General features: G+C 35.7%; 2 protein-coding genes across 2 annotated transcripts in view; both read left to right on the forward strand.

Annotated features, from left to right (window-relative positions):
* The first annotated feature begins 869 nt into the window (after nt 1–869).
* On the forward strand, nt 870–3,246 carry LOC129748322 (angiotensin-converting enzyme-like). The gene is made up of 5 exons (XM_055742870.1): nt 870–1,138; nt 1,265–1,619; nt 1,676–2,039; nt 2,101–2,984; nt 3,042–3,246. Exons 1-5 carry the CDS (start codon nt 878–880, stop codon nt 3,071–3,073), a joined length of 1,896 nt encoding a protein of 631 aa, XP_055598845.1. The 5' UTR covers nt 870–877; the 3' UTR covers nt 3,074–3,246.
* A 3,877-nt stretch (nt 3,247–7,123) lies between these two features.
* The window catches only part of LOC129744993 (angiotensin-converting enzyme-like), a 49,671-nt gene continuing 39,452 nt past the window's right edge, over nt 7,124–17,342 (forward strand). Inside the window, exon 1 of the mRNA XM_055737817.1 lies at nt 7,124–7,487. Within this exon, the coding sequence (XP_055593792.1) occupies nt 7,209–7,487 (279 nt within the window). The 5' untranslated portion in view covers nt 7,124–7,208. The remainder of the gene's footprint in view (nt 7,488–17,342) is intronic.

A 17,342-nucleotide genomic window follows, 5' to 3' on the forward strand; every position in this document is an offset into this window, starting at 1 on the left:
ATCTCCAGACGTTTATGTTGGTTGGCTGCGTCCGAGATTTTCTTTCGGGGTTCAAAAGCAGGTCCGCTCCACTCTACACTTAATCACCAGCACTTCCTTGACATTTACATTTACGCGATAAATCTTGACAATCTTGGTTAGAAACTTTCCCATGGTTACAGCGTTCAGTTAGTGGAACAGCGAATATCCGACACTAAAAATAGATTTGTACAAAAATGTAACACAACCGAACACACAACACAAAATTTGTATATATTAGATTAGAGTGTAAATAGTATGATAGGTTGTAAATAGTAGTATTAGGTTCTGTACATAGTAGATATACATATGTAGCTTTTAAAAAAAAATCAAACTGAACAATTCCACAAGATTGGACAATTCCACTAAAGCTGAAAAGAAGATTATGTATCACTTAAAATTAAATATGTAACCACACAAAAATCCCTAAATAAAGATTAAATTTTAAGTAAAAAAAAAAATGGGTCCTCTTTCGTATGCGGGTCACCGTCAAGGTAAGACGTGTGCTCGCTGTTGTAGCGTGTTGGGCGATTCCTCGGTCTTGGATTCGCACACCTTGAATCCTGGTTGTAAAGCCTCGGTCCCGGTCGGACCTCGAGTCGTTAGGGGAGAGGCGCTTTCTGCACCAACTTATTCTTAACTTGTAACACGTCGCCTGCTACCAGGCCCTATGCCACCTGCTTCCATACCATAGTGATTGCATAAAAAAACTCTTCACTGTTTACTGTTTTTTTTCACATTCATGCAATCTGTTTGAAAAGCTGAAATTGTTCAAGTGAACCAGTGTCCTCACGGTAAACGGTGGCTATGAAGCTTCAAGTTGCGATGCAAGATTATTCAAGAACGCGCTTTGATCACAATGGGTCAGTTTTTCGAAGTTCGCAAGACATTCCTATTTTGCTGGCTCGTCAATATCTTTGTATCGAAAATTCAGGGTGAATACATTTCACCTGAATATTCAGAAAAAAATGTAAGGCAAGCTGTAGACGAGTGGGAAATTAAATCATTAGATTCGTTCAATAGGGCGATGGAGTCAATCTGGAACTGGGAAACTAATCAAACTGATGAAAATCACGATATCATGAGCGCTGTTGTTCAAGAATGTTTTGAAGAATTTAGGGTAAGTACTGCGCGTTATTTCCAGTATTAAAGTTTGCAACCATCGGAAAATAGAAAAAGTTATGTATTGCTCCGATTCTGTCATTTAACCTCCAATAATCTTCAATTCCGCATCACATTTTTACAGAATGCATCAACCGACTTGCTTCGTTACGAAACTGTGAATATCGAGGACGAGGATTTGAAACGTATCCTTAGACTATGGCATTATTTGGCACGCTCTCCTGAGCGATGGGAAAATGATTCCATATCTATTGGACCTGTCAGTGAAAATTACAATAACGTAGAAGTGTGTAGCTTTACAAACAGTAGCCAGTGTGATATGGCGTTGGAGCCGGACTTGAGCAATATATTTTTGAGCAGCCAGGACCCCGAAGAACTGAAGCATTATTGGATTGAGTGGTATGCTTCAGCTGGAACTGCCGCCAAGAACGATTTTTTCAACTATGTGCAGCTTAAAAACGAATCTGCTATATCCAGTGGTATGTTCTTTGGTTGGAACTGCAAAATGTTTTTGATTTACGTATTTATTCTATAGGATTGCTTTCGGCAGCAGACGAATGGTTAAATGAATATGAAGATGATTCGTTCGAGAGCCAAGTAGAAACGGCGCTTAATCAAATTATGCCCTTTTACAAGCAAATGCATGCATACGTAAGATTTAAACTTCGTCAAAATTATGGTAGTGATATCGTTCCCGAGAGGGGACCGATTCCTATGCATCTTTTAGGAGATCTGACGGCTAGTAATTGGGAAGGTATCTACAATATTACTGCGCCATTTCCCGAAACCAGTTTGCCTGATTTTACTGAGGAAATGGTAAGGCAGGAATACAACGTCTCTCGGATGTTCCATATGGCAGAAGATTTTTTCGTTTCATTAAACATGAGTTATCTTCCCGAGTAAGTATCCTTTCTTTCAATTCATACATTCCGTTGAAAGTTTGAAATGTCGTTTTCACAGATCTTTTTGGAAGAAAAGTATGATGGAGAAAACTAACGACGGGCGACGGACTGACTGCGAAACTGTTTCTAGACATTTCTACAAGAAGGATGACGTCCGTATAAAAATTTGTTCTAAAGTTAATATGCGTACTTTGTTCAGAATCCATGAAGAATTAGCAGTCATTCAGTATTATTTGCAATTTCAACATCTACCAAGTATTTTCCGTGAAACTGCTACTCGTTCATTCCGCCCAGCTTTCAGTAAGTTCATTTTATTATCGGTAACATCACCTAAACATTTGAAAAGAATAGGACTTCTAAGTTGGAACCGTCAGGATGAACAGAAAGTGTTGATCAACCATTACTTCAAGACACTTTTGGATGATTTAGTGTTCCTACCATTTGTGTACACCATTGACAAATACCGTTGGGATATTTTTCGTGGAGAAGTAGCATGTGGAGAGGCGAACTGCAAATTTTGGGAGCTACGCTCAAAGTACTCGGGCATTGAACCTCCCGTCAAGCGTTCGGAAGCAGACTTTGATGCTCCAGCTGAATATTTCGTGGCAAACGACGAAGAGTCCATCGGGTATCTGATATTCTTCATCGTAAAGTTCCAGTTCCATCAATCTGCTTGTAAATTGGCCGGAGAATACGTTCCAGGTGATCCAGTGAAAACTTTAAACAACTGCGATATACATGGAAGCATTGCCGCTGGCGAAGTAATCAAAGCTATGCTATCGTTGGGACATTCCAAACCTTGGCCGGCTGCAATGCAAGTGTTGACTGGTGAGACGAAAATGAATGCCGAACCCTTGTTGGAGTACTACAAACCACTTTACGACTGGCTGGTTGAAGAAAACAGACGCAATGGAGCCTACGTTGGGTGGGATCAATCAGAAAGTAAAGCTTCACAACGAACTCTTATGGGATGTAATTTAATTTTTTTTTAATTTTCAGAATGCTCATCGAAGCAGAATACTGAAACATAAATATCCAGTGTTATTTATATATGTATACGATTTAAGATATACCCAAGTTATATCACTGAAAGATGATCGTATAATCCGAAAAATAATGAATGTATTGCAAATTTCATATTTTAATCGTGTGATACAGGTCTATATTGTAAATTACATTGTGAAATAAATATTTCAAAATAGAATGCTAAAGGGTGATACGGTCAAAATTTGGTCAATGGAAAACGCGTGTAAATCGGTGAAACCGTTTATTTAAAAAATCAAATTAAATTTCTTTTTCAAGTTTAATAAGTATAAAATTCAGGAAAAATATTCAGTTAGGCTTCCGCTTTTCAAAATCCGAATTGCCGGGCCTTACGCTAAACCCTTGCCATCAGATTTTGTACAGCCACTTTGTCCACCTTCTTCGCCGCAGAAAGCCAGTTTGCCTTGAACTGCTGCTCGTCCTTAGCAGTTTTTTTGGTCTTCTTGGTGGAGTGGTCTTGGTCCACTCCATGGCCTTTTAACCATAATGGCAAGATGCCAAATCCGGCCAAAATAGTACGGAACAACCGTGTTTCTTCAAGAAAGGCAGCAGACGTTTATTCAAACACTCTTTCACGTAAATTTCTTGGTTGACAGCCCCGCAAGCAATGAAAATGCTGCTTTTCAAGGCACAGGTACAGATGGCTTACCAAACCAGATATTTTTTCGCGAACTTTGACAGTTTCACGTGCTTGAAAATATCTGCTCCCTCTCCCCTTCCTTTTGCCGTATAAAACTCCTGTCCCGGAAGCTGCTTGTAGTCGGCTTTGACGTAGGTTTCGTCGTCCATTACCACGCAGTCAAACTTCGAAAGCATCGTCGTGTACAGCCTCCGGGATCGCGCTTTGGCCGTCGTATTTTGTTTATCATCGCGATTTGGAGTCACTACCTTCTTGTATGTCGATAGTCCGGCTCGTTTTTTGGCTCGATGCACGGTTGTAGACGATACACCCAGCTTATTTGCGATATCTCGGAGAGAGAGAGGTTAGGGTTTCGCTTGAAACTACCGGCAACTCTCTTTGTCGACTTGGCGGCTTCTGGTTTTCGATTTCCCCCCGATCCAGACTCCCTGGCTGTCGACAAACGTTCCCCAAAGACTTTAATTACATTTGTAACGGTTGATTTGGCAACTTCTAGTGATTTTTCCAGCTTTGCGTGCGAGTAGCTCGGATTTTGCGATGCGCGAGCAAAATTTTGATACGCTGCTCTTCTTCCTTGGACGGCATTTTGACAACTGAAGAGTGAACTCCAAAATCAAAATAGGAGCAACATTCTGCACACACACACCTTCAAAATGAGGAGTGTTCAGGTTTTTTAAATGCAAAATTGAAAGAAATACGTCAAGTTGATATAGACCAAATTTTGACCGTATCATCCTTTATACGGAAAACAAAACTTTGTCGACTATCCGTCAAACTAAGCGTAAAAGAAGATTCTTGAAATTATTTGCATGAGATTTCCGAATTACGACATTTTGGAAGATGTACAGTTTTTTTTCCTAATCGAATATTCATATGAAAATTGTCGAGTATTGATTATTCCAGAAGGATGTAAAATTATTTGAAGGAATAGAGTGTTGGGTAGAATGGTATATCTAAAACGTTCCGAAGACGCATATAAGTAGCAGTACAAGTAGGAAGTACAAAACCCTAAGAAGGGCAGTACATTGAATGGAAGTACATACCCCCTGAGAGGGGTATTATATTGAATTGAAGTACATAATTAGTCTGTGGAACAACCTCCCTGAGAGGGCAGAACATTGAATTGAAGTACAAATCCCCTGAGAAGGGCAGTACTTAAAGGAAGTACAAACCCCCTGAGAGGGACAGTACGTAAAAGGGAGTACAAACCCCCTAAGAAAGATAGTACATTGACTTGATGTACAACACCCCTGATAGGACAATTCTTGAATGAAAGTTCAAATCCCCTGAGAGGGGCAGTATGTTGAATGGGATTATTAACCCCCTGAGAAGAGCAGTACATTGAATTAAAGTACAAACCCCCTGAGAGGAGCAGTACATTGAATTGAATTACAAAACCCCTGAGAGGGCAGTACTTGAATGAAAGTACAGAACCCCTGAGAAAGGCAGTACTTGAATGGAAGTACAAAGCCCCTGAGAGGGCAGTGCTTGAAAGAAAGTACTAACTCTCTGAGAGGGAAGTACGTTGAATTGAAGTACAAATCCCCTAAGAGGGGCAATACTTAATGGATGTACAAACCCCCTGAGAAGGGCAGTATATTGAATTGAAGTACATTATTATTATGTGGTACAACCCCTCTGACAGGGGCAGTACATTGAATTGAAGTAGAAATCCCCTGAGAAGGGCAGTACTTAAAGGAAGTAAAAATCCCTTGAGAGGGACAGCACTTGAATGGAAGTACAAACCCCCTAAGAAAGATAGTACATTGACTTGATGTTCAAAACTCCTGAGAGGGCAATTCTTGACTGAAATTTCAAATCCGGTGAGAGGGGAAGTATGTTGAATGGGAGTACAAACCCCCTGAGAAGAGCAGTACATTGAATTGAAGTACAAACCCCCTGAGAAGGCAGTACTTGAATGAAAGTACAAAACCTCTGAGAAAGGCAGTGTTTCATGAAAGTACAAAGCCCCCGAGAGGGCAGTGCTTGAAAGAAAGGACTTACTCTCTGAGAGGGGCAGTACGTTGAATTGAAGTACAAATTCCCTGAGAAGGGCAGTCCTTAATGGAAGTTCAAAGCCCCTGATAGGGGCAGTTCTTGAATTGAATTACAAACCCCTTGAGAGGGGCAATACCTTGAATGGAAGAATAAACCCCCTGAGAGGGAAAGAATTGAATTGAAGCTCAAACCTCCTGTGAGGGTCAGTACATTGAATGGAAGTATGAACTCCCTAGGAGGAGCAGTACTTGCATAAAAGTACAAATTCCCTGAGAGGGGCAGTATGTTGAATGGGAGTACAAACCCCATGAGGAGAGCAGTACATTGAATTAAAGTACCTACCCCTTGAGAGGAGCAGTACATTGATTGGAAGTACGAACCCCCCTTCAAGGGGCAGTACTTAAATGAAAGTACAAACCCCCTGAGAGGGGCAGTACATCGTATTGAAATGCAAACTTCCTGAGAGGGGCAGTACTAGAATGAAAATACAAACATCTTGGGAGAGACAGTACCTTGAATAGTAGTATGAAAATAATAAACATCCAAGACTCCCTGGACGATGACAAAAATTATGCTACTTGGTATTCTTTGCGAGGATTAGAAGCTCTGCAAAACTTGAATTGACCCCTGTTGAGAATTTTTTTTTATTGAAGAGCAACCTTTAGACCCTGCGAAGATAGTAATCTTGCTAATTACCATGGTAGGTAAACAATATGATAAGCTCTGGGAAGCTTTAATTTATTCATGTGTATCTAGATCTTTGAGAACCAATCAGTGGTTCTTGTAAGAGTTATAATCAGTAAGGGTTCCTTACCAGGGAAATTAGGAAGATGATTGTAATCTCTGTGATAAGGCAACATTCTCAAGAGCCAGCCTTAGTGCTTCTAGAAATTTAAATATCGAACCTGGATAAGCGAGAGAAATCTTTAAAGAAATTGATTATTTTCACAACTCGCCGAAATGATAAAAAATATTTTAGAAAGATTAGATAATTCATCTCGGAAATTAAAAGGGTTTTTTGCAACTCACTGATTTAGAGGAAAATGCTTATTAATTTATTTCATTCTTGCGCACGGATAGGTTCCGAGGAAGAAATCGGCAAAGTGTGGATACCAAAAAGCTGACGAAGGCACTTCAGGATGGAACATCCAGAAGGTGCAAGGTGGGCGGAGGAAGGCGTGTGTTCTACTAGTTACATATATGTTCTTATTGAATATATGTTATCCCGATTAACTGACAAAATATTTAAATTCATTGAAATTAGTCATGATAATTATGATTTTCAAGAAGAGATTATTTTGTCAATTCGACACAGGCACTTGAATTTTCTCTCAAAAGCTCAGTAGGCAGGTAAAAGTTGCTCCGGTCAACCCGAAATCTCATCATTTCGCGGCACCTTCCCATGCTATGATGGCATAAAGTATAAAGTTACCGAACCTGTTCGATTCGCGCATCAGTGTGGCTCCGAAGTTCCGTTCGTAACGATGGCTGCGGCACGTTGTCTTGGTCGGCTTTCATCGGTCGCTCGGTTCGGTGTTCTACTGCAAGTTTGTTGTCTGCTATTGGTCGAAGCGATTGCAGCCCAGCCCAATGAGGAATCCGAAGAAGACTCTGCCCGGAAGTACCTGGACCAGCTGGATACGGAAATTTTATCCCGCAACAACGAGGCCACCGAAGCATCCTGGGCGTACGAATCCAATCTGACCCCGGAAAACCTTAAAGTTTTCAACGAGAACCAAGCGCAAAACGCTAAATATTTCAAGGTAAGTACGTTTGTAAATATCTGCTTAGAATTTCAATCACGGTTTCAAGTAAACTACGGGGGTGTACCAAGCTTTCAATTTGCGATAAAACTGCAATTTCATATGCTAGGCGCTAAATTGACGATGTCATTGTATCGTGAGCTTCACGGGGAATTAAACTACCTCTGAGGTAAATTACGTTTGAGTTTCATTGACCCAAAGATAACGGTTGTTGGTTTTTTTTATGTTTACTTTCAACCAAACTTGCTGGGCCGGTTTTCAATATTCATGACATGATTGATTGGTACTTTTATTCTTGCTTTTCGTCTTGCATCTTTTGAGATGATTCTGGGTCGATAAGTTTTTATGATGCAGCATATAAAACAAACTCATAGTTTATTGGGGTCACCAACCATTTTCTCTTTTTAAAATTATTCAGTCAATTATTTAAATTTTAAAGGGCTTCACCAATATTTAAAAAAAAACTTGATTATCTTCTGACTATTGACTATTTTTGTTAAGGTCCTCTCAAGTTAGCTAAAGGTGAGTTGCAAATGTCACGCTTCCACTATGAACTGATAAAAAGCCGCTTGAATTTAGCGTAACGAACCGATTATGACAGTAGTGTAACGTTGTTCTGTGCACGTAATGGTCCATAAACCGGCAAATGGGCAGTCAGTGGGTTTGTTTATGTTCAGTTGCTTACAAATCCACAAATTGAACCGTTCATTTTTTCAAAACAAATGTTTCGGTTTTGATTTAATGATGGGTGACCGATGGGAACACGTTAACAGCTTTGACGAATGGGTACTTATGGTGTTCAATTTAAGTATCCACTATATAATTTTCTTTTTATCCTTCCGGCAGAAGAATTAAAAAATCATTGATTAAATATTAAAACTGACTTGAAAAGTTGAAAAAAAATTTGTTGCTCAAAATATTTTAAGTAAGATTGTTTTTTTTTCCATTTTCAGATTGATAAATTAGATGATCAACAATGTTGCATTTGGCTTAAATTTAGTCAAAAGTTGGGGTTTTCTCCAGTTTAATAAAAAAAGTAACTCAACACTGAATGTAAGAGAACGTAGTAACAAAATTGAAGACGGATAGAATGTTTAGATTAGATGCAAAGCTTCTGAGTGTGAAATAAGCTAAGAGCATTTTTAATAGAAAATTTGAAAAACACATATAAATAAATGTTGAATCAAAGCAATCGAAAGATTCCCTTTAATTCAACCACGGTATAAGAGAAGTTCAGAAACCGGTATTTCGATAGCAACTTACTACGATTCATTCGAAAACGCTTACTGTAGAAGATTGGTACCTACCGGTTATCTGAACTATTTATACCCTAGTTGAATTAAAGGGAATCTTTCTATTGCTTGTATGATGATAAGTCATCTCCCAGTGCTTAGTTCATATTTAAATTTGGAACTCGAAAATTCGTCCTGAACATTTATCCTTGTTTTTTCTTTCGAAATTTTCCATTCCATCGGGAGACATGAAATTTGATAAAAGGGTTTTAAACATATATTTTCAATATAATTTTCACTGAATTCGTTTCTCTTCAGTTATGACTTTCAAAATTTTATATGGAACTCGTTGCAAAACTCGATTTCTTCTTAGTCGTCGTAATTATCCAACTCGGCAAGCCTCGTAGCGTGAATGTAAAACTTGAGATGAAAAAATCTATTTTAAGCAACATATTGCATAAATAACAATTTTTTTTCTATCCCCTGATAAAAGTTTGTTTTAGGGAATGATTTTTCTTAGTTCGCTTTCATAATTCATGTAGTAGAAGGTTAAGTTATTTCTTAAGATTAAGTGTTTTCAAAAATAATTTATGTGATGTAAGAAAATAAAGTATACTAACAAATATTTATGGATTACAAGCTTCAATTTCGCTTGCATTTAATTTTCATTGTGTTGTTTAAAAAACTAAATTGGAAAGCATTTTTAAACTTAAATAACTGTTTGAATCCAAGTACCTAGTTATATCAATGTAATTCAAATTCAACTTTTAAACCTTCTCTAAATATGACTGAAACATAATTATCGCTTGATGGATAGTTTGTAATGTATGCCTTTAACATCACAAAAAATTACTGAATGTATCTTTATGTGAAACATAGCTCATAGCTTTAGCTTATCAAGTGGAATTCTATCGAGCAATTGAGTTGATTGACCATCTTTTTTCAGATTGATGTTTTCGCGTGAGATCCAATCAAAATCCCTTTTATAATATTTTTCATCCTCGAGACATTTTTGATTGAATATTTTTTCGAGGTCTTTTTTTGCCCATACTACTAAGCGAGTTTTACGCTGCCCTTCAGGATGGTTAAAAAATAATACGAACAGCAGAATCCAAAACTTGGGATCTAGAATAGCTGACTTCTAAACAGGTCAACGGAAAAAGTACTGAAATCCAAGTTCCTCAGCCCCAGGAGTAGGCAACGTTACACGATTTCTCTATAAAACGTGTGAACAACATCTATTTGCTAAGTATCAGTGAGTCTCGATTTTTTGATCAGATTTAAGTTTTTTTTTTGCCTTGAGAGCATTGGAGATGAAAGCTTAACACTAAACATACCCACGGTGTGTTTCTAGAAGATGTTTAAAAGAAAAAAAACAGTAACTCTAATTTTTTTAGAAATTGAAAATTTAGCCTTTTCTGAGTCATTTCCAGCCAAAATTAAAATATTTGGTCGGTGAGTCCCCATACGACTTATTTTTTTTGAAGATTTATAGTCTATATTTATAAAAAAAATCAATCTGAAAAATTATTCCAGAGCAATGGAACTGCAATGTTTATCTTTAAAAATTATTTTTTTAATTTTTATTCAAATTGATGTCATTCTGAAACATAAAACGATTTCAAAGCCTAGAAAGATAAGTAATTTGTTTGGAAAAACTAATTTTATATGAAAATTCTATTTGAAATTTATTATTTGGAATATCCTTGTTATAATTGATGTAACCCAATTGTTACTTATATTTACATTCATATGTGTATATCTTGGAAACCTTATTCTGGTGTAATGTAATTTAAAGATACATGAATAACAACAGTCCAGCATTATTTGATTGCTTTCCAACAAAATATTAAAAAATGTATTTTTTTAAACTTGTTCTTTCAATTAATCCCACAATATTTTTATGCTCAAATGCATATGAATACGGATTTTTGAAAAAAATTATATTTTTGATGGTACCACTCGCTTATGGTATTTTTCATTTTCTTTTACTTTAGATTAAAATTTAAACAAATCTCAGCAGATCAGTTTTCAAAAGAATTTAAAATATTAAATTTAGTTTAAAGTAAAAAAGATTGCACTGAAATCCGTACATCATCGGCAACATAACATCAATTTCAAATTACTTTTTCTCATATTGAAGGTGAATATATTTTCTATCAATCATCTGAACTTCATTTTTGGGTAAGAATCAAATACTGATGATATTTTTGAATTAATGAACTAAGGATGAAAAACTATTTTTTTTTTGGAGAAGTTTTAATTTTATCGACGTTTTCAGACCAGATTTTTGCATCCTAATTTTTTTTAGTCTTAATGGATTTCTATGATTAATTCAAACTTATGATTTCTAGAGGTTTTTATCACAACTGGTATAAAATTATAGAAATTATGATTTTCTACTGTTACATAAATGATTCATTTATGTTCTAAAAAATAATAAAGAACAACTGCAGTGTTTAGTAGAATAACTAAAATGAATATGTGAGGAACAAAACATGATGAATTTAACGCGTTTCAGGCTAGTTTGTTATCGATCATTTGCAATTCTTTTTGCCAACAATACTATTGATTTTTGTAAATTTAAGATCGACAAAAAGATAGAAATGCATTTTTTTGAATAATTTCAAATTTATCACAGTCTTAGACTAGATTCATGCATTTAAAAAAAAATCCGAAAACTTATAAATTCAATTTAAAACAAAGAATTTAAGAAATTATCATAATAATATAGTGGGTTGAAAACTGTAGAAGCTAGGATTATTTCACCTTAAAACTAATGCTTGCTCTTTGAATAAAATTGGAGAATCGCAGTGTACAGGAGGGTTACTAAAATTCTGCTTAATGATAGAAATAAAACGTTTATAAAACACTTTTGGCTTGTAATGATCATTTAATCAAATAAAAGTAACATGCAAAATATAAGCAAGATTAAACTGCTGTTGTAAATTACATTGAGTCTGAAGTGCGAAAGGGATTTTAAGAAATTTGACTCAGAAGAAGTATAAAAAGTGAAGTCTCACCAAAAATTGTTTTTAACGAATCGTTTACTTTTTAAAATTGATTTCTTAATATTTTAAAACCATTAATTAAGACAAACGTTTCTACTCCAGATCGCATCACGATGAGCGTTATCACAAAAAAGTTATAGCGGTTCCTAATATTATCTGATTTTATTAATCATTGAACTTTTTAAATAAAATACCCTCCAGTGCAGTGTTTGCACAATCAGAATATCTAAAGATAAAGAATTCAAATGGATTAAAATTATCTAATATATAAAGATGAGTTGGACTATATATGTTTGTTTGTTTGTATGCACCTTATACAAATCGACACCGCTAAACCGATCAGCCTGAAATTTGGTACAGAGATGTATTTGGACCAGGGTAAGGTTTTAGTGATAGTTCTGAGCCCCTCCCACTTAAGAAAAGGGACCCTCCCATACAACTTTCGTTTTTATTTTCACAAATCAAAAGTCATGGCACCCATTTGGCAGCCGATTTTCGTTTCCTTTGGCGGGTTGTTTTTACCATCACCATGGGCCGGGCGTAAGAAACGACTATCCAGAGTTCACGTGTACTGGAAAGCAAATCAATGCTTGCTGAGCGTGTTAAAGATTTGAAAGGGGAAATTTTGGCGGGTGTTTTTTGTACCTTCTACTGCTGAAAGCACATGGTACCGGTAGTTACGAGATTTTTGGTTGCAATAATGAGCTAACATTTCGGATTGAAAAATACAACTAACCTGTAAAGTATGTATTGACTTGAATTGTAGTGGTTTTTAAAGTACTCTCTACCACTGCTACAGGGCTTTGGAGTCTATAAGAATATACAGTGTGTGAAGTATGGATGCAATGATTTATCTTCATTATGAATTTGGATGGAGTGCTGAAAACATGTTAAGCTATTTTCTCAAAATCAAGCTATCAGAGTTATGAGTTGAGAGCTGTGATTTCAATGCTTTGAAAGCCGTCGAGAAATCTAAATAGAGGACGCAAAAATTTAACGTGCATTATCTGAAAAAAAAAAACAAATCCAACGCAAGAAACTTTATTTAAAATTAAGTGTGAGGTTTTAAGTTTTGTACAATTTAATTTTATCGGTCAATCTATGACTTTTGTATAAATGTTGATCATTGATGTGTTCAATTTCATTCCAATATGTTTAGAAAAATAGAAGCATTATAAACGATCTTCCAAATTCATTTTTTTTTAATTGATTGATTAATTAATTCATAATCAAAAAAAAAAAAAGAATTTTGAAGATCGTTATATAATGCCAAAATCATCAATTTTGAGTAAAGTATACCTGACGATTCTTCATGTTCCAATGTACATCTGGTGCAAAACTCGATTTTTTATAATTTTTTTGAACAATTTTTTTCGATTGAATTAAAATTGCTCGAATTCGAAAAACATATGAAAAATCGAGCACCTTCACAACTTTGAAACGCGTTTCCTTGAAAGTATCATATAGGCACTTGCACCCCTCTGATCCCGAGCGCCTCAATTGGAAATTCAGGTCCAGCATAAAATTTCAGATATGTACTTACAGATTTTGAATAATGATTCAAATAAGATTTATGCACCAAATTAAGAGATCGGATCCAGATGTCAACCATTAAATCAGAACTTGAACTCAAAAACCATCCACATTTCAGGTTTAATATTAAAATGTCTAATTCTGACTCAACATTGAAATTTTAAATCTTGCTGTGAAATTCCGATTTAAATTGAATAAAAAACAGAGAGATAATCTAATTCTGGACTCGAATTACCTTAGATTCGAAAAAAAATTAGGCATCCGAATCCAAATTTCAGTCCTCGCGGAAAGAAGTTTGGCCTCAAAAGAACCCCGTGATTTCTCACAAACTGCCGCATAAAAGAAGTTCTTAAAACATATATTTGAAATTGTTGTAGAATAAATGCTAAAAAGACAAATGAATGAAGATTTAGGAGACACCATATTACTTAACAGAATGAAATCAGGACACACAGCAACAAAAGAAAGATTTGCTAAGTGGAAACTGTTAGTTCAGACTTATGCGAGACTTGTAAAACTGTGGAAAATCTATCTCTTATATACTTGTGCACCACGTGGACATACTTACTTTCAAAATATTTCCTAAAGGGGAATACATATTTAGATGTTTAAAAAAAAATCTTAAAATGGCATACCTTTCCAGTTTAAGTTTAAACAATAAGAAGCTACTTGAAAGCAAGTAATAAATATGATAATTGAAAATTTAAAGTTTTTAAAAAATTTTTATATCAGGAAATTCTTATTCGGTTTTACAAAATCAGCCATTTCTATAAAAGGCAAAAATTGGTGTTTTCTAATTGTCAAACTAAGGGTATTTAAAATACAAACTTTTTCAAATGTGTCCACGTGGACATCCGGGGAGGGGGGTAGGGGTTTGCCAAATGTCCACGCTTGTCCACGGAGGGGGAGGAGAGGGTCAAAAATCTCATTTTTCTGTCCACGTGTTATCTGAACGGCCCCTAAGAGCTAACTACAATATCCTAAACAGTAATAAAGATCCGATCGAAATACTAAATAGTCACAACATCACTGAGTATGAAACTTTGTCTGATTACTTGAGAAATACAGGAAAGAATATTTAAAGATACATTATATACATTACTAAGTCAATTTGAAATAAATATCTTTTCACCTCATATAAACCGATACCTATGTTTCATTCATTACACGCAGAGAAAACTTGGATTTTGAAACAAAACAAAACTGACTTTGATTCACAAAATTCATTTTTTCAATTCAATCTCCTGTTTTCCTGGAATCAATGAATTATGGTTTTGTTTCAAATAAATAATTGTTGAAAGAAAGAATTAATTTTTTGAATCGAATAATTTTGGACTTTGTTTTTAAACTAATTTTTTGATTCTAAAGTCATTTGTTCAATTGCATATTTATTTGGAAACAAAGTAAATTTTTTTTCAACCAAAGAAAAATGTATTCAATGCAAAGGAATAATTTCTTAAAATAAAAACTTCAAACTTAGAAGGTTTATTGCATTGAGCAAGGAGAATTTAAAACAAAAAATCGGTTTGATGGTCGTGTGAAAATGTGGATCAGAGAAAGCTTAGTTAGGAGGATTCAGGATAAAGTATGGTAAGTTTATGTTAATTAAAGAATGAATATTGAAGATTTTCAATAAGTGCTTGAAATTTTACAGGGCCATGGCCGATAGATGGTTTCCAAGTCCCTGGATGCCTCAACCGAGGTGACACCGCTCCTATTCAGCGATCAGGTCCATGAAACCGGATGATTCGATTAAAGTGAACCAGTGTGTAATCCAGTGTTTCATTTATTTGTGAATAAAAATAAATTTTAAATTTGAAATCCTTTCTTTTTATTATTTGAAATTCCTAATAGGAATTTCAAAACAACAGAAAATAATGCATCCAATTGGAATAAATAGAAAATGGTTCAATGAATAAATGCTTTTAAATCTAAATTAAATTCCCTTGTGGCAAAAGAAAGAAACTTTGAATCAAAATAAACTGTTTTTTGTTTCAAAGTATCAATATTTTGAATCAAAGATTTTTCAAAAGAAAAATTCTTTGAAACAAACGAAAACGCATTTGAAACAAAGAAATTTTTATTTATCCCAAAATCAAAGGAAATTTTCCTTTGTTTTCGCTGCACTTTCCTTTGAAATAAAAAATCTTTTCGCTGCGTGTATATCATTCATCAATCCTATTTGCCATGTAGGATTCCCTCAATTGCACCCTTACCGTTCCTATCTGAAACAGCTTTATGGGTTGTTGACAACTGGGAGCACTGCCAATTTGAAGCGACGCGACGCCAAATGCCAAACTACAGTTCAGTGGCCAGCCGTAGATGTCTCGCGTTTGGAAAAGACGAGTTCCGGAAAACATTTTCTACCACCCGCGCAAAGTGCATGCAAAATTGAAAAATCTAGCTAAATTATTATATAACCTACCTACCTAAACTATAGTCTTAAATTTAAATAATCTTAATCGCTAAAAGCAGTGAACTGAATTGTGGTGATAAGTGAAAAGTTCCTACATCAGTCCACCAGGTTCGTTCTTCCCGCTGCTTGCTAAACGGACATGCTAAAATGCTACACAGCAAAAATTATTTACTGTGAAATTACAGCAAATATCCTGTAACAAAAAGGAGCAGGACATTTCCCGTAATTTTACAGGCCGAAAATAAATTAAAGGACCTTTAATTTTCAGTGAGCGTATCAATCAAAATTGCCTTTAAAATTACAGGCCTGTATTTTTTTTTCATTTATTTGCTTGGATTTTTTTTCGAAAATAATGAAATAATAAGTAAAAATTTAAATAATTTCCATTTTTATTTCATGATCTTATGTATGAAGGTTCTCTACTATTCCCGGAACTGCTCAACCTAACTCCCTGGCACATTTTCTGGCTATCACTGTAGCTTAAACATACGGTTTTCTCCTTCGAGTTCCTGCCAATTCGCAATCCAGGCTCGGCGCAAACAAAATGTCTGAAGGGGTCATCTTGGTTGGACATCTTGGTTAATTTGGCAGCATTAATCGATTTCATATGCTGGGAAAGAAAAGAAAAAAAAAGATTAAGACCGGATATTATTTATCAATGCTCATTTTGTTTCAAATTCTAACAGTTTTTAAAACCACGGCAACAAATCAAACTATGCACAATCAAGTGGTTAAAAAAAATCTAATTGGTTAATTCTAACGAGCCTATAGTTTCTTTAGTTAATTCGAATAAGCAATAAAAACAATTTTCAACTCACCTGGAAATGTTACGGTTAATGGATGGTGATCCGATAAAGCACCAGATTCTGGCCTCCGGTTGCGAGGAAGATTCCTGATACCGAGGAAATATTCCCCGTACTTTTGGAGGTTCGCCGTCATCTTCTGGTCGGTAGTGTAAAAGCTTCCTCTTCCCCGTCTCCGCGTACCCAGCGAAAACAGTGTACAGAAGCTGCGCCAGACGTGGCCGTTGTTGCTACCGATGGGAAAGACGAACGGTGAAATTATTTTCTCGGGAAAAGACTAAAAAAATACTTACTCGTGAGGCACCTCATCCGGAACACGGCGAACTGTTTCATCCGGCCGAATGCCGTCAAAACCTGCTGCTTGTGCTCCTGGCACAGCTGCCGCTGCTGGCTGGTCGCAAAACAAAGCAAACACTTTTGACGACTTCAAAAAGTTTGCTCACCCGAACGGAGCTTTAGAACAAAACAAACCGAAAGGAAAAACAAAACGCGGGCGCTTTCAGGGATTCTCGTTTCTCTTTGCGCTGGCTAATTGGGATGCCAGATGAACTGAAATTTTTTGGTGTTTGATTGAAAATTATTGGGCACGTAATCTATTGCGACATGTTTTTGTTTTTTGACTTGTAGAATTGCGGTAGCTGTCATGCTCCTTTTTGTTACAGCGCATTTGCTGTAAAATTAAATGATATTCTCTTTACTTTCAGACAAATGCATTTAAAATCAAATGTTTTTCTAATTACAGGTTGAATTTTTTTAAAGGCAACCATTTTGAAGTACACGTAAAAGTCAAAAATTTTTTCTGTGTAGCCTCTATGTTTCCCAGCAGCACCAGCTAGTTTGATTATTCTGAAACTGTTCCG

This window comes from Uranotaenia lowii, chromosome 2 (assembly GCF_029784155.1).
Source record: "Uranotaenia lowii strain MFRU-FL chromosome 2, ASM2978415v1, whole genome shotgun sequence".
Taxonomy (NCBI): domain Eukaryota; kingdom Metazoa; phylum Arthropoda; class Insecta; order Diptera; family Culicidae; genus Uranotaenia; species Uranotaenia lowii.